At 42.2% G+C, this 18460-nt stretch overlaps 1 protein-coding gene across 1 annotated transcript in view; it reads left to right on the forward strand.

The window, feature by feature from the left end:
- CCDC30 (coiled-coil domain containing 30) overlaps nucleotides 1–18460 on the forward strand; it is a 380612-nt gene that overhangs the window by 61366 nt on the left and 300786 nt on the right. Inside the window, exon 9 of the mRNA XM_053690989.1 lies at nucleotides 9706–9821. Coding sequence (XP_053546964.1) covers nucleotides 9706–9821 — 116 coding nt within the window. The remainder of the gene's footprint in view (nucleotides 1–9705; nucleotides 9822–18460) is intronic.

The raw sequence follows: 18460 nt of genomic DNA on the forward strand, positions 1-18460 counted from the left end.
TCCCCTGCCCAACCCGCCAATATAATTTGCTTTGCCAGAACCACAACCAGAGACACAAAGTTATCAAAAGGATGGGAGACAGCGGCAGAGATTAGGAAGATTATGTGTTGGGCTGAGAGTACAATCTGAGATTTTGTTACTTTCGTAAGCCAGTACGACACCTTGAGCCAAAAGTCTCTGAGCTTGGGACAATTCCATATTAGGTGCAACCAGTCAGGGGAGCTATAGCTACATTTAGGGCAAATATCCCTAGCCTCAGCAATCCATCTAGAGCGCAGGTGCGGGGTGATGTAAGCTTGCTGAATAAATTTTAGGTGTGTCTCTCTCAGTTTTGCCGAGATAGTGATTGTTTGTATCTTTTCCAAACTGTCACAGATAAGCCCCTCATCTACTAATAAGCCCTCAAAGCCAACCCATTTCGATATGAGTCTGCGCACTGCAGTGGCCTCAAAGTGTCTAAGTATGGTGTTGTAAGTGTGCGCGATTTTACAGGAACCCTGTCTCGCCAGTGCACACAAAGTGTCAATATTAGTGGGTTCCTTGGGGAGACGCCCCTCTGCTTTTAATTTAGAGATATAGTGCCTGCTCTGAAAGTACGCAAAACTGTGGCAGCTCGGGAGATTGAACTTTTCCTTTAAATCTTGAAATGGGACAATCTCCAATGTTAAAGGGTTAAAAAGCTGTTTGACCATGGTGAGATTTTGAGCCTGCCACACCTGGAATGCTTTGGTAGTGTAACCTGGTAGGAAATTCAAATTACCCTGAATAGGTAGATATTTACTCACAGATTTGTCTATTCCCCACACCCTGCACAACTTGGCCCAGGCCCTAAGCGGATCCCTGTACAAGACATGGCACTGTATTTGCGCAGGTAAGGAGGTGAAATTTGCGTGTGGTAAAAAAGCCAGGGCCATTGGTTTGACCAAGTTGTTTTCTAGTGTGGGGACAGTAAAATTGTTATTGCCAACCAGCCAATCTAAAACCAGCTTGGCTAGGGTAGCCCAGTTGTACCATGCTATATTCGGGAGACGAAGACCCCCTTTCTCCAAGGGCATGGCCAGATAATCTCTCCCTATCCTATGCTTCTTTCCTCTCCAAATGAACTGTCCCAACGCGGACTGTAGTGATTTAGTATCTTGCTGGGTGAGAAGTAGAGGGAGCATCTGCAGGGGGTACAAGAGTTTGGGTAGCGCCACCATTTTAAAGAGGTGTATTCGCCCTGTGAGTGACAGGGGCAAATTATGCCAGCCCGAAAGCAGAAGTTTTATGTTACGTAGAGAGTCTGACAGATTTAATTGGTATAATTTGTTGGGGTTCATATGTATTTGAATACCTAGGTACTTAAAGGATCCGTCTGTTATTCTAAGTGTGGTATTTGTTAAAGGAGTATTTTGCTTGTTTTGTAACCAGAGAACCTCCGATTTGTTGATATTAATTTTGTACCCTGTGAAGGTCCCAAAGTTTTTAATTATATTCAAAAGAGGTGTCAAATTGGTCGCAGGGTTGCCGATAAATAGAAGCAGGTCATCTGCATACAGAGACAGATGTAGCTTCTGATCCTGGATGTCTAGTCCGTCACAAGTTTGACGGATGTGACAAGCAAGGGGCTCTATGGCAAGGTCAAACAATAGAGGGGAAAGAGGGCACCCTTGCCTCGTGCCCCTCTGCAGTGCAAATGAATGAGAGAGCTCGCCGTTAATAATCAGAGATGCCTTAGGGGCTGTATATAACCGGTTGAGAAAAGATGTAAAGTTGCCCGAAAGGCCAAATTTTTCCAATGATGTGTGTAGGTGGTCCCATTCTATCCTATCGAACGCTTTCTCTGCGTCAAGGGCCAGGAGACAGGCATCCTGCAAATCTACCGGATTAGGGGACTGGGAGTTATACCAGTAGTGGGAGGTGATTGCTAAAGTTTTCCTGATATTGACCACAGATGATCTACCTTTGATAAACCCAGTCTGATCTGTGTGTATAAGAGAGGGAAGGACCTGTGCCAGTCTATCAGCTAATATTTTGGTTAACAATTTATAATCTCCGTTTAGTAACGAGATTGGGCGATAGGAGGAGGTGTCCGTGGGATCTTTATCCGGTTTAGGGATAAGACAAATATTTGCCTCTGTAAATCTGGTATCTATTTGAGATGAGCCCTCTAAATATGCTGTGAATAGGGAGGACAGGGCAGGGGCAACCTCATTTACTAGGAGTCTATAATATTCTGTGGGAAGCCCATCAGGGCCCGCAGCTTTTCCAAGCTTGGCTCTATTTACAGCTTTAATTACTTCCTGAGGTAAAATACTGGCGCTAAGCAGGGAATTCTGTTCATCCGTGAGAGTAGGGATACATGTAGTGTTCCAAAAGTTTTGCTTAGCCTCCAGATTAATCTCCTGGCCTGTGTACAGGGAGGTGTAATATTTGACAAACTCTGACATAATTTCTTTATTGTTCGAGGTTAAGCGGGATTGGGATTTTATGGCCAATATGTGTGATTTAGGGGTAGAAAGCTTGACTAAGTTTGCTAGTAGTTTACCTGACTTGTTACCGTGCCTAAAATATCGTCCCTGTCTGTGTATGTCGAAGTTATTATTTTGTTGGGTTAAATATGTGTCTCTAGCGAGCTTAAGATCATAATATTTTTGTTTAGAGGTGGGGGTAGGATTAGAGAGGTACATATTGTATGCTTCAGTAAGGTTTGCTAAAAATGCCTCGTTAATTCTCGCAAATTTTTTATTGTGGTGTGCTGTAAAGGAAGTAATGATTCCCCTCATAACTGGCTTAGAGGCATGCCAGAACAGGTTTGGGTTGTTACGGTGCTGTTCATTATCTGACGCATAGTGTGCCCACTCCGTCTTAAGATGTTGCCGGAAATTTATATCATTATATAAGTAAGAGGGAAATCTCCAAGTCCTGTTCGGGGGTCTGATGCGTATAGGTTGGAGTGTGAAATGGATTGGGGCGTGGTCTGATATTACTATGCGCTCAATGGTTGGGTGGTGAATTTGAGATGTTATTTCAGAGGAGGTGAGAAAATAGTCTATTCTTGAGAGGGTGCTGTGCGTCTTGGATAGACAAGTGTAATCTCTCTCCAGTGGATTCCTAACCCTCCAGACATCTACAAGCCCTAGCGTTGATTTTAAGTTGTTTATCAGTGATACCTCCCTCTTATATCTTGTGTATGAATGTTTTGAAGAACTAACTAAAGCAGGGTCCCTGAATCTGTCCAAGGGGAGAGCCTGGGCCAAGTTGTAGTCCCCCCCCAGGATAATAGGAGCAGTGTATGTGGCTAGTTTAGCCAGCAGAGTCGACCAAAAGGAGGGGCAGAACTCGTTGGGGCCATAGACATTGCATAAAGTGTAATTCATGTTACCCACCCCCAGGGCAGCCAAAATGTATCTCCCACCTCTATCTATGTCTACCTGCGAGAAAGACACTGAAAGGCTTTTTTTTACCAAGATAGCTACTCCCCTCTTTCTACTCTCAGTAGGGGAGTATAGAATGTGACCTACCCACCGAGACTTCAGTTTCTCATGTTCAGCTGCAGTTAGTTTTGTTTCCTGGAGCAGAGCTATGTCAGTACGTAGGGCCTTAAGCTGCTGTAGGATCATGCTCCTTTTTGCCGGGGACGTAATGCCCCCCACATTCCAGGAGATAAACCTAAGGTTTACAGCCATACATTAGATTTGGGGTTGAGGTAAAAGTGAGTAAAACTAAACGATAGACCACATGGTGTGGCCCCATGCACCTGAGCTTCTATTCTGTAATGCAGGAAGGCATGACCCCCACTAATGGGGTAGGAAGCGCTTATGTGATATGTGGGTAGGAGTGTGGAGAGAAGAGAATCTGAAGAATGACTCACCAACAGAGGACAGCCAGGGAACGCCTGCCAGAGATTCGTGTCCAGGGGGGGCGAGACCAGATGAGCATCGGGAAAGGTCTGAGGGCAGGACCAGAAAGAGAGCATATTTAGAGACATAGCCATAAACCTTGAAAAGGACCCCAGCATTCTCACAAATTCAACAGACAGAACCCCTTTGTTTTTTAACAACCAGTCCCACCCCATGTATTGCCGTAGCATTTGTGCTAGAACTACAGAGAGATGGGATGCAGCGCAACCTAAGGTGGTTTGAGGGACGTTTGAAAAAGGAGTCAGGGGCATAGGGGGCATAAGCCGAGCTACAGGCAGGCTAAACGGGCTGACGGTTACTGTTACCATGGGAGAAAGCTCAGGACAACACAATAATATTAGTTGGGGGGATATGTAATCCCATAGAATTCTGCAGGGAGGTAGCGCAAATATCAGCCCCTCTATGGAAAAGTGAGGTATGCAAGCTGCGCATAGGCACTGCGTGGGGTGAGGTATAAGTGCGTAATCAGCGGCTAGGGGAGGGATTTGATACTTCCCAAGGACACACAGGAAAGCGACTTTACCCTTCCCGCCCAATGCAAGCAGAGTAACAAAGAAAACAAAACACAAAGCCCTGTGAAAACCCCCATTCTCCCCCACAAGGCAAATATAAAGTTTACGTGTCAAACATTGTAGGCCAGATGACTCTTGCAGGTTTTCACCAAGATCTAGGATAAAACATAAAACATAACAGAACAAACCAAGTAAGGAAAATACAGTACTCAGGCATGTATTAATAGTGATGTAGAAAACACCACATAGTCCAATTGTGTGGAGCTCGGGGAGAGACCCTACGTCTGGGCCTCTCCGTATCAGCCTTTGGTTATCACCAGGTAAGGCGCACTTAAAGTGAAGAGTCAGAATCCTTCTCAAGAGAAGTATAATTAACCAACGTATCCAGGACAAGTCCGGTTGGGGCGATTCAAGTATCCCCATCTTTGTTTTCAGCATCTAGGTGTTCTTGCAGCTGTTGAGGTGTGGTGAAGAGCTTAGGACCCCCTGGGGTCATAAGCCGCAGCTTAGCTGGGTACAGAAGTGAGGCCTGTCTCCCCTGCGAGTGCAGCTTAGAACACAAGGGTGCAAAGTCTTTCCTTTTCCTCGCTACTTCGGCTGAAAAGTCTTGAAAGATTAGTAATTTGTGACCTTCGAAGCTAAGGTCTGATTTGGCTCTGTAGGCTTTGAGAACAGCTAATTTTTCCTGGTAGCGAAGCAACTTGAAAATTACTTGTCTTGGGCGCTGGTTAGATCTGTTAGGCAAGGATTCAGGGCCTATTCTGTGGGCCCTCTCCACGTCAAGTGGAAGGGTGTCTGGGTCTAATTGCAGCAGCTTGGGTAATGTTAGGGCTGTAAATTCAAGAAGATCTTTATTTTTGATTGACTCAGGCACTCCCACAACCCGCAAGTTATTGCGGCGAGAGCGGTTCTCCAGATCATCAAGCTTCTCTTGAAGTGCAAAACTCTGACGCTCCAGTCGTAAGATGGTAACAGAAGAGGAGTGCTGGGTATCCTCAACATCAGAGATTCTCTGTTCTGCATGTTGCAGGCGTGTGGAATATTGCCTGATCTCTGTAGTGAGAGTATCCATGCCCGCCTGTAAAGATTCCATTTTTGGAAGAAAAAAAGCTTTTAAATCATGCAACAGGGATTGGGGGGTATCTAAAGTAAAGTCCCCATCCGGCGGTGCCAGAGGTTCTGGCTGTGGTTCTGGGGCTTGCTTCTGCTTTCTGTCAGCCTGCTTTTGCCTGCCCGCCATGATAGGTATAGCCTGTGTGGCAGAGACTTTAAAATATTTATCCACTTTCATGTGGGACAGTAGAGTAGGTGAAAATTGAAGTGTTGCACGAGCAGTGCTGTCTACAGGCACACACGCAGCTTAAATTCCTAAAGGACTGGGTAGTGTAGAAAGTTCTTGTGTAGTGAGGCAGGTATGTGTTAAAGAAGCAAGATTTTCAGGTCTACACATTCAAAATGCAAGTAGTTGATGCGCACCACGTGGGCAGAGCAGAATTGTGCTTCAGGCAGTGACCCAGCTATCACCTCTGTATCCTTAAGTGTAGGTATATTTGGGGCCCTTAGACCTCTGTAAAGTTCCTTCACCCTTTCTCCTCACTCCAATTGCCCCTGTCTTCGAAAGGTTAACAGGATTCAGGGCCTAGAATTTGCGCTCCAACCTCACCTCCTCCGTTCTCCACCCCTCAAGTAGTAAACCTGTAGTGTCTCTTTTCAGGGTCAGCGGGCAGGGGTTTCCCTGTATTAGTGTATCATGTGGCGGTTAAGATGGTAGGGGAGGGAGGCAGAGGAGCCAGAAACACTGGGCTATAATAATAGTAGGCGCTTCTTGAACACAGTCACAGCACTTACTGTCAGCTAGGATGGCGGTTGCACAGGAGTCCGGTACTGGTGCTGCTGATGTTAATGCTGCAGGGCATACATGTGTTATGAGTGTGCCGGGGGATCCAGGAGCGGGCACCTCGCTGTCATCCAAGATGGCGCCGGGCAGTAACGTTTGCGCTTCTTCCGTCCCTCCGGGGACAAGGGCTGATGTAATAAGCCCTTCACGCTGCCAGGTCAGTTGGGATAGCTTAGAGATAAGTCCCCAACAAGATATCTGCGTGGGGCCCCCTAGGAGAGCGGTCAAATCGGTCATTCAGCTCCACTATACACGGAGCTCTCTCCCAATGCTGCCGCTTCTCAGGCCCGCCCACCGGAAGTCCACGTAGAGCATATTTAACGCAGCTTCAACTCTCGATAACAGAGTTGCTTACGCAAGCGGCCAGCCTCAAAAACGTGCTCGTGCACGATTCCCCCATAGGAAACAATGGAGCTGTTTGAGCTGAAAAAAAAAAACTAACACCTGCAAAAAAGCCGCGTTCAGCTCCTAACGCAGCCCCATTGTTTGCTATGGGGAAACACTTCCTACGTCTGCACCTAACACTCTAACATGTACCCTGAGTCTAAACACCCCTAACCTTACACTTATTAACCCCTATTCTGCCGCCCCCGCTATCGCTGACCCCTGCATATTATTATTAACCCCTAATCTGCCGCTCCGTAAACCGCCGCTACTTACATTATCCCTATGTACCCCTAATCTGCTGCCCTAACATCGCCGACCCCTATATTATATTTATTAACCCCTAATCTGCCCCCCACAACGTCGCCTCCACCTGCCTACACTTATTAACCCCTAATCTGCCGATCGGACCGCACCGCTATTATTATAAAGTTATTAACCCCTAATCCGCCTCACTAACCCTATAATAAATAGTATTAACCCCTAATCTGCCCTCCCTAACATCGCCGACACCTAACTTCAAACATTAACCCCTAATCTGCCGACTGGAGCTCACCGCTATTCTAATAAATGTATTAACCCCTAAAGCTAAGTCTAACCCTAACACTAACACCCCCCTAAATTAAATATAATTTAAGGTAGGAATATTCTGATTGGCTAATGGAGTCAGCCAATCAGAATCAAGTTCAATCCGATTGGCTGATCCGATCAGCCAATCAGATTGAGCTCGCATTCTATTAGCTGATCGGAACAGCCAATCAGAATATTCCTACCTTAATTCCGATTGGCTGATAGAATCCTATCAGCCAATCGGAATTTGAGGGACGCCATCTTGGATGACGTCATTTAAAGGAACCGTCATTCGTCGTTCAGTCGTCGGCCAGGATGGATGTTCCGCGTCAGAGGTCTTCAGGATGCTGCCGCTCCGCTCCGGATGGATGCCGCTTGGATGAAGACTTCAATCAGATGGAAGACCTCTTCTGCCCCGCTTGGATGAAGACTTCAGCCGGATCATGGACCTCTTCAGCCCCCCGCTTGGGCTTGGATCAGGACATCGGAGGAGCTCTTCTGGACAGATCGGTGAACCCGGTGAGGTGAAGACAAGGTAGGAAGATCTTCAGGGGCTTAGTGTTAGGTTTATTTAAGGGGGGTTTGGGTTAGATTAGGGGTATGTGGGTGGTGGGTTGTAATGTTGGGGGGCTTGGGTATTGTATGTTTTTTTTTACAGGCAAAAGAGCTGAACTTCTTGGGGCATGCCCCGCAAAGGGCCCTGTTCAGGGCTGGTAAGGTAAAAGAGCTTTGAACTTTAGTAATTTAGAATAGGTAGGGCATTTTTTTATTTGGGGGGGCTTTGTTATTTTATTAGGGGGCTTAGAGTAGGTGTAATTAGTTTAAAATTGTTGTAATATTTTTCTTATGTTTGTAAATATTTTTTTATTTTTTGTAACTTAGTTCTTTTTTATTTTTTGTAACTTAGTTCTTTTTTATTTTTTGTACTTTAGCTAGTTTATTAAATTGTATTTATTTGTAGGAATTGTATTTAATTAATTTATTGATAGTGTAGTGTTAGGTTAATTGTAGGTAATTGTAGGTATTTTATTTAATTAATTTATTGATAGTGTAGTGTTAGGTTTAATTGTAACTTAGGTTAGGATTTATTTTACAGGTAATTTTGTAATTATTTTAACTATTTTAGCTATTAAATAGTTCTTAACTATTTAATAGCTATTGTACCTGGTTAAAATAAATACAAAGTTACCTGTAAAATAAATATTAATCCTAAAATAGCTATAATATAATTATAATTTATATTGTAGCTATATTAGGATTTATTTTACAGGTAAGTATTTATTTAGCTTTAAATAGGAATAATTTATTTAATAAGAGTTAATTAATTTCGTTAGATTTAAATTATATTTAATTTAGGGGGGTGTTAGTGTTAGGGTTAGACTTAGCTTTAGGGGTTAATACATTTATTAGAATAGCGGTGAGCTCCAGTCGGCAGATTAGGGGTTAATGTTTGAAGTTAGGTGTCGGCGATGTTAGGGAGGGCAGATTAGGGGTTAATACTATTTATTATAGGGTTAGTGAGGCGGATTAGGGGTTAATAACTTTATAATAATAGCGGTGCGGTCCGCTCGGCAGATTAGCGGTTAATAAGTGGAGGCGACGTTGAGGGGGGCAGATTAGGGGTTAATAAATATAATATAGGGGTCGGCGGTGTTAGGGGCAGCAGATTAGGGGTACATAAGTATAATGTAGGTGGCGGCGCTTTGCGTTCGGCAGATTAGGGGTTAATTATTGTAGGTAGCTGGCTGCGACGTTGTGGGGGGCAGGTTAGGGGTTAATAAATATAATATAGGGGTCGGCGGTGTTAGGGGCAGCAGATTAGGGGTACATAAGTATAACATAGGTGGCGGTCGGCAGATTAGGGGTTAAACAAATTTAATCGAGTGTCGGCGATGTGGGGGGACCTCGGTTTAGGGGTACATAGGTAGTTTATGGGTGTTAGTGTACTTTAGAGTACAGTAGTTAAGAGCTTTATAAACCGGCGTTAGCACAGAAAGCTCTTAACTACTGACTTTTTTCCTGCGGCTGGAGTTTTGTCGTTAGATGTCTAACGCTCACTTCAGACACGACTCTAAATACCGGAGTTAGAAAAATCCCATTGAAAAGATAGGATACGCAATTGACGTAAGGGGATCTGCGGTATGGAAAAGTCGCGGCTGAAAAGTGAGCGTTAGACCCTTTTTTGAGTGACTCCAAATACCTGAGGTAGCCTAAAACCAGCGTTAGGAGCCTCTAACGCTGGTTTTCACGGCTAACGCCAAACTCTAAATCTAGGCCAAGGTGTTTTATATCTTATTAACGAGTGCATGAGATATTTTGATAACTTATGTTTAAAAAGTATTGTGTGGGTTATGCCCATTTACACTAAACATGTTTGCTAATACTGTAAAACAAATCTTTTGTAAATTTTAGTTTTTTTTGTTTGTTTTTTTTGCTGTAGAACAAAGTGAACTACAGAAAGCCAAAGAATATAACAATCGATTAGATACAGAAAATCTGGCACTGCGCAATCGTGTTAGGTTTCTGGATTCCGAGAGGAAGAAGTATATGGAACAGGTTGGTTTTGATTTTAAGTAAAGCTTTGTTTTCTATATTACTGTGGAAATAGAAACATTTATGAAAACCAGATCTCTGGTTAATTTTCTAAAAGTGCTGCAAATGCCCTCAAAATAGAGGGTATTATAGTTTCTTATTAAAAAAAAATAGCTTCTTTTTTTTTTATATAAGAAACAACTGCACTAGGCAGTTAAGGGGTTAAAGTTGGCGGGTGTGGGGTGTTTAAAAAAAAAAAAAAAAAGGCACTGAAAAGTGCCTTTACATTGCAGTCGAAGGAACGATAGGAACTGTGTTTTCCCTGTAAAGATATATGTATATACTTATATACATACAGCTGTAATCAAAATTACTCCAACCTCATTGCAAATCAGGTTTATTGTCAAAATTTACAGACTTTCAGCAATTTGCAATGAACAAATAAAATTAAAGCAATTGAAATATCTCAACTCAATGAATGCTTCAAATGGTTTCCCCAAATTCAACTGAAAATGCAACTTTTTTTTTTTCCAATTTTTTTATTGAAGTCAAAGTGATACAGGTTTCAAATAATGACAATACAAATAATGACTATAAAAATCATTGGCATATTACATTTGGTCTTAGACTGAGTTTTGACATTCTGTAGTATAAAGGGTAAAAAGAACAAGGGAAAAACAGTAATAATTTGTAGTACAGCATTTTTAGAATTTTTGATTAATTTAAAGATAAGCTATATCCAGACCATTATAGGGTTTGCCAAGTGCATAATGGATAATATTTCATGTTAAATCTTATTATTAAATCAAGATATAAGTTACACGAGTAAAGGGCGTAATCACTTATAGCAAGTTCTGTATTTAACCAAGAACTCTTAATAGCGTTGTACGTGTAAACAAGTGGAGATTAAGGGTTTTAATTAGGTTTTATATATGTCTCCCATAATTATTGCATTTGTGCGTAAGTATCAAGCTGTTTGGATTTCAGGAAGTGGAATTCCTCTAGGGAAACCTCTTGTCGAAATTGTGCTACTGTGGGTATTTTGTCTGATTTCCAATTTCTGGCTATTAGGATTTTAAAGCTATTGCTTATAATGTTGAACATTTTCCTTATCGGTGTAGTTAATTTTTGGGGAGTTTTATTAAAGAGTCATAGGCATGGGTCCAGGGGGGTGGATATTTCTAGGATTTTGCTTGTTTCTTGTGAAATTAGTGTCCACATGTCTGTTATTTTGGGGCATAGCCGCATCACCAGCAGTTTGCGGTGCTGAGGTTATATATTTCTTTGCATCTTGCTGGTGTCAAATACCATCTCTGCAGTATTTTTACATTGAGTTCCAAGTATCTGCAGGAGATGGAGGATTTTTAATGCATGAGTAAATATGCATTGAGTCTGCGTGTTTGATGTCTATTCAGAGTTCCATCTTTCTATGTAATATGGTATGTGACCGGGAGGGAGTTGTTATAGTATATTGTATGTTTGCGAAAGAGCGTGTCTGGTTGGGGAGGGTTTTTTGCATAGGGATTCAAAGGTTGTTAGTTGTCTGTGTGTGATGATATATATGAAAGGCATTGCCTATAGAATAGCCAGCTAGTGAAGGCAGGGTAACCCATCACAATCAAATCGGTTGGGGTGACAGATTGTTGTCCGTTACCTAAGTGGTAGATATGGAGTGATCTGTTTGGATCTAATATTGGATCTAATATTTTTTTTGTACATGAGAGTCCCAGTTTGAATTCTAAATTATTGGTTAATGTTGTTAGTGGTGATATTTTAGAAGAGATATGAGGGCTGTCAACTATGGTTTTGTCCCACATAGTTAGTGTTTCCTTTATGGTTTGTGTAGACTCCTTTATTAATGTGTCTCTGTCTTTTGGTGTCCAGCATAGGGTGCCTAGGTGAGTATTTTGTGTGATGTCATGTCCGAGTTGGACCCATATTTTGTTTTGTGTGTTTGAGCACAGGGCCGGTGCTAGGATTTTTAGCCACACAGGCGAGGATACATTTTGCCGCCCCCCCCCGATTACATACCATCCCATTGCTAGTTAAAGGGATATGAAGCCCAAATTTTTATATCATGATTCAGATAGAGCATGACATTTTAAGCAACTTTCTAATTAACTACTATTATGAATTTTCTTTGTTATTTTGGTAACTGTATTTGAAAAACAGGAATGTAAGCTTAGGAGCCAGCCCATTTTTGGTTCAGTTTCCGGGTAGCACTTGCTGATTGGTGGCTAAATTAAAATCAAAACAGTAGCAGTGTTGCATAGCAAATCAAACAGTGGTAGTGCTGCATAGCACATCACTAACACACAGTCAAAGACACTAACACCTACACACACACACACACACACACACTGACACAGTCAGACACTAACACACAGTCACAGACACTAATACACATATACACACACAGTAACACAGTCACAGACACTAATACACATAAACACACACTAACAGTAACAGACAAATACACATAAACATACACACTAACAGTCACAGACACTAATACACATAAACACACACACTAACACAGTCACAGACACTAATACACATAAACACACACACTAACACAGTCACAGACACTAATACACAAACACACACACTAACACAGACACTAATACACATAAACACACACACTAACAGTCACAGACACTAATACACACACTAACACAGTCACAGACACTAATGCGCATATACACAGTCAAAGACAGATACACACATATATATATACACACACACACACACACTAACACACAGTCACAGACACTAATACACACTAACACAGTCACAGACACTAATACAAATATGTACACACATATACACTAACACAGACACTAATACACGTATACAGACGTACACACGCAGTCAGATACACTAACACACAGTCACTAATACATATATACACACATACACACTAACACAAAAAAAGTGATGATGCACTGCAAATATTTAAATGGATACATAAAGAGTATGTAGTAAGATAGCAAACAGAGCCAGGCCAACCCACAACACATTGTAAATGTCCCTAAATATTTAATGCATTTGGGCAATACCCTCTAAACATACAAGGAGTAGGAACTCTTTTAAAAGTTGCCTAGAGTACATAGGGCTCAGCAAAAGCAATTTTTTAGACCCCCCACTCAAAGATAAGACGAGAAGTGTTATAGGGGGAAGGTTAAAGAAGGGAGCAATTCTGTGATATCTGAAAGTCAGTAAACGTCTGAAAAAAAAGCTGTAAAATTATTATGTAGCTTGCATATAAACAAAATCTTTGTTTTGGCATGGTGGGACAGTGAGCCCATTCCTAACACACACACACAAACACTTCTAGACACTATTTCTTCCTGTTAGGAGATACTATTACATCTGGAAACTAATATCCTGCTTGTACAGTACAGTTCAGCACTAACCTTCGTGGCTCCTGTGACCTGTCTGCCTGTCACATCTCAGTGAGTTCTTCCCGCGCTGCAGTTCAACTTCAAGCTGTCTGGGGTGAGACGCCCCTCCCCAGGCGCATGTGTAAAATACACTGCCTTTACAGCATCAGCCTGCCTTTCCACCTCTGCTCAGCCTCAGCTGCTAGCTAAGCCTAAGTATAAGATTGGATGTGAATGTGTTTCTAAATATACAGCAACAGCATTTACCGGTATATAGATATTCAGCAGTTAGCAAATACCCCAGCAGCTCAAACAGACAGAGTAACCCCCATTGCTTGCACTTGTTCATCAGATAATGAATTACAGTTAACTAACTTCACTAGCTTCTTTAACCATTTTGTACTGGTACCGGGTGAGTTATGGCATCCAGTGGTGACCTAAGCCCCAAGCTATGTGCATTTAAAAACAGACAGACATACCACTTGTCTGCTCCCAGCCCATTATCCAGCCTCCTGTCAAGCCTCCTGAACAGAGTTTGTGTTGTCAGTGGGAGGCAAAGGAGAAATCCATGATCCATCCAACACTGTATGAGTTCAGAGTCCTCCTCACAAGTGCACTTTCAAACCGCTACGTGCCTCTACTCTGAAGGTAAATGCTCCGCCTCCACACATGGTTACAATAAGGACCGCCATTATGTTTAAAAAAAAAACAATTATAGTGTTAACTTACTGCTGCAGGTTGTGCGCCCCCATACTAGCTGCAAGCACCGACCCTGGATAAATATATATATGTATGTGCAGCCTTTTGAATCCCTGGTGCGGTGCCAGGAACCAACCTGGTAGTTAACACTGCTGGAGCCTGGAGGCCTGCGGCTGCGTGCGTGGGGGTGGGTGTACTGGAGGGGGCAGTGTTGGTTGGTCGAGAAGGGACAGTGGGGGGTGTGCCATATGATGCGCTGCGTGCACGCCGGGCTTAGCCAAAAGTAAAATAAACAGGACATAAAGTTAAGGGAACACCACCGAACATAAAGTAAAAAAAATAAAAAATCAGGCTGCTCTAAATTGCGCCCCCCTGCTGAGACATTCCGCCGGCCCTGAGCACCAATTTATAATACGTTGGAGGTAAACTGCTTGTCTATATTTATGACGTTTTGGGACCCCTAGACCACCTAGTGTCATCGGGAGGAGCATGATTTTTCTATTGATCCAAACTTTGGACTGTCTCCAAATGAAATCGAATATTTTTTTCTGTAAATAGGTTATAAAGTTATTCGGAAGTGGAATAGGAAAGGTCTGTAGTATATAGAGTAGTCTAGGAAGAACGTTAATTTTAATTATGTTGATTCTGCCTATCCAAGTTGTGTATTTCCTCATCCAGGAGGAGAGGTCTGTGATTATTGCGGCGAGGAGTGTTTTGTAATTGAGCTTGAAGAGGTCTTCAGGGTTGGGGGTAATTGTATCCCTAGGTATTTAAGGGAGGTGTGTTGCCATTTAAAGGGGCATATGTTCTTCTATGGGGGGGAGGTTTATATTTAGAATTTCAGATTTATTTTTATTCATGAGAAAATTTGGCATATTGCCAAATTCTTCTAATTGTTGTAGTATGTGGGGTATTGATTTCATAGGATTAGTGATGCAAAATAAAACGTTGTCTGCATAAAGCATTATTTTATGTTGTGTGTTTTCTATCGGATGGCCTGTTATGTTGGGATGTTTACAAAGTTTTAGGGCCCTGTCTGGTGCCATTTGAAATATTGAAGGGAGCTGATAATTAACAGTTTACCCGTACACGGGCTGAAGGAGAGGAGTACATTGTGAAAGTTTTGGCTATGAATTCAGATCCTATTCTCAGAAGCACATTTTTCATAAAGTGCCAACTGACGGGGTCAAAAGCTTTTTCCGCGTCAGTTGACAGAATCAGGAAGGGAATGTTATGAGTTTTGGCATGATCAATTATGTCAATAATTCTGACAGTATTGTCTTTTGCTTCTCTAGAGGGGACAAATCCTAACTGGCCTCTATGAATTAAGTCTTGAAGGACGGAATTCAGTCGGTTAGCTAATGTTTTGGCAAAGATCTTAAGATCTGTGTTCAGCAGGGAGATTGGTCTGTCATTTTCAACGTATGCAGGATCTTTACCAGGTTTAGGGGATAATGCAAATATGTGCTTCTAGGGTTTGGGCTGAGAAAGAGTCCGTGTTAGAGATTGAGTTGAATATGGTTAGTAGTTTGGGGGATAGAATATCAATATATCTTTTATAGTAGTAGTTAGTAAATGCGTCTGGTCTGGGTGCTTTATCTGTCGGCAAGTCTCTAATAGTTCTTTGTATTTCGTCAAGTGTGAATGGGCTGTCCAGAAGGTTTTGTTGTTCCTTGGATATTTTGGGTATAGTGATATCTGATAAGTAATGATCTATTAGATTTGTTGCATCTCCTAAATCTTCTGAGCTTGTGGTGTGTGTGTTAATTAAATTGTATAGGTTTTGATAGTACGTCCAAAAGGTTTCCGCAATGGTATTGGTATTGTTATAGGTAGTATTGATATGCGATTTAATCGATAAAATATATGTTCTGTTACTTTTACGTTTAAGTTTTCTCGCGAAAATTCGGCTGCATTTGTTGTCACCTTCGTAATAGGTTTGGCGGAGTTTGAAGGCTAACTGCTTACATTCCCTGCCTAGGAAGTGGTTAATTTTGTCTTTTTCTGCTTGAAGGTCTGTAGTGAGATTTTTATTTGTGGGATCTGATCTAAGTTTGGTTCCCAAGTCAGAGACTTTGTTAAGAGAATTGTGTAGGGCTATTCTTTGTTGTTTAGTGTAATGTGAGTGGGAACTTATCAATGCACCTCTCATGTTACTTTTGTAAGCATCCCATACTGTTTGGAAACGAGGTACTGAGCCTGTGTTGAGGGAAAAATATTCCGATAGTGATTTCTCTTACTTGGTGTATCCAGTCCACGGTTTCATCCTTACTTGTGGGATATTCTCAATCCCTACAGGAAGTGGCAAAGAGAGCACACATCAAAGCTGTCCATATAGCTCCCCTCAGGCTCCGCCCCCCCAGTCATTCTCTTTGTCGCTCTAACAAGTAGCATCTCCACGGGAGGGTAAAGAGTATGTGGTGTTAGATTTGTAGTTTTTATTTCTTCAATCAAGAGTTTGTTATTTTAAAATAGTGCCGGTTTGTACTATTTACTCTGAGGCAGAAAGTGATGAAGATTTCTGCTGAGAGGAAAAAGATTTTAGCATGTTGTAACTAAAATCCACTGCTGTTCCCACACAGGACTGTTGAGTACCGGAGAACTTCAGTTGGGGGGAACAGTTTGCAGGCTTAACTGCTTAAGGTATGCTCAGTCACTTTTTCTAACAAGACCCAGTAATGCTAGAATACTGATAGAAATCCCCACGTGGGAAGGTAAGCCATTTTCTGAGACACAGTATAGAAGGATGGCTTCAGTTAAGGGCTAAAATACTGGTAGACACTGTGATGGGCTAAATCGATTACTTTATTAGGGTAATCTTATATTTGTTCAAGTGTTTTAAACGTTGTGAACACTTTTGGGTTTTTTATTACGCCTGGCATATTGTAAGACACCTATTCTGATTCAGGAAGGCCCCATAACTCAGGAATGTAGAGGGAGGGGGCCTCATTTTCGCGCCTCAGTTGCGCAGTTGTTTTGCAAGGCATCTTTTTGCAGCTTCACGTGTAGAGTCCTGAGAGTGCAGGAGGACTTCAGGGAGGCTTATATTCTTCTACAAATAACCCAAAAGGAAGGTAGAGCCACAGCAAAGACTGTGGCACCATGCTGTAGTGTGTTAAACCGGTAGTTTACTTCAATTGGCTCCGGTTTGGGCAATAAGGGGTTAATTAACTTGAATATTTGTGTGCAATAATTTCAAAGCATTGGGATCATGTGGTGAAAATTTCATAAAGATCGGATGTTTTTTGGTGATTTGGTAAAAAAGTGGGTGCTTTTTATTATTTAAAGGCACAGTAACTTTTTTTCAAAAAGTGAATTTTACTGTATTGTAGTGCTATCTAAGTCTTCAGATAGACCTTGTTCTTTATGTTTAAAAGCCATGGCGGTACCCCCATTGCATTTGTGTTTAAAGTGTGCTAAAACATCTAAGCATTTTAAAGACCATGCAGTGACACTTAAAAATGTAGCCCAAGATGATTCTTTAACGGAGGGTAATGAGGATAGTCCTTCTTCCTCTCCCCATGTGTCGACACCAGTTACTCCCGCGCAAGCGATGCCTAGTACCTCTAACGCATTGGCCCCTATTACCTTACAACAATTAGCAGCAGTAATGGATAATTCTCTTGTAGCATTTTTATCCAAACTGCCCGTTTTTCCAAAAAAGCGTGATAGCTCAGTTTTAAATACAGAGGATGAGCAATCAGAAGCTTTGGATGAGTTATCTGTAGTACCCTCACAACACTCAGAATTAGCAGTGAGGGACGGTCTGTCTGAAGGAGAAATTTCTGACACAGGAAAAGTTTCTCAGCGGGCAGAGTCAGATTCCTTAGCGTTTAAATTTAAGCTGGAACACCTCCGCGTCCTGCTTAAGGAGGTTTTAGCTACGCTGGCTGATTGTGACCCCATGGTGGTCCCAGAAAAATTGTGTAAAATGGACAGGTTTTTAGAGGTCCCTGTATACACTGAGGCATTTCCGATCCCAAAGAGGGTGGCGGATATTGTGACTAGGGAGTGGGAGAGACCAGGTGTACCTTTTGTTCCCCCCCCATCTTTAAGAAAATGTTCCCCATAAACGACCCCAGGCGGGACGCGTGGCAGACTGTCCCTAAGGTAGAGGGAGCAGTTTCAACACTTGCTAAGCGTACAACTATACCAATAGAGGACAGTTGTGCTTTCAAAGATCCTATGGATAAAAAGTTGGAAGGATTGCTGAAGAAGATTTTTGTTCAGCAAGGTTTTCTGCTTCAACCAATTGCCTGCATTATTCCAGTAACTACTGCAGCAGCATTTTTGTTTGAGGCTCTGGAGGAGTCGCTCCAGAGGGAGACTTCATACGACGAGGTCATGGATAGAATTCATGCTTTAAAGCTGGCTAATTCTTTTATCACTGATGCCGCTTTCCAATTAGCTAAGTTAGCGGCGAAAAACTCAGGTTTTGCCATCATGGCGCGAAGAGCGCTTTGGCTCAAATCGTGGTCGGCGGATGTGTCGTCCAAAACAAAACTGTTAAATATTCCTTTCAAGGGGAAGACCCTATTCGGCCCAGAGCTGAAAGAAATTATTTCGGATATCACTGGGGGA

Source organism: Bombina bombina, chromosome 8 (assembly GCF_027579735.1).
Source record: "Bombina bombina isolate aBomBom1 chromosome 8, aBomBom1.pri, whole genome shotgun sequence".
Classification (NCBI taxonomy): Eukaryota; Metazoa; Chordata; class Amphibia; order Anura; family Bombinatoridae; genus Bombina; species Bombina bombina.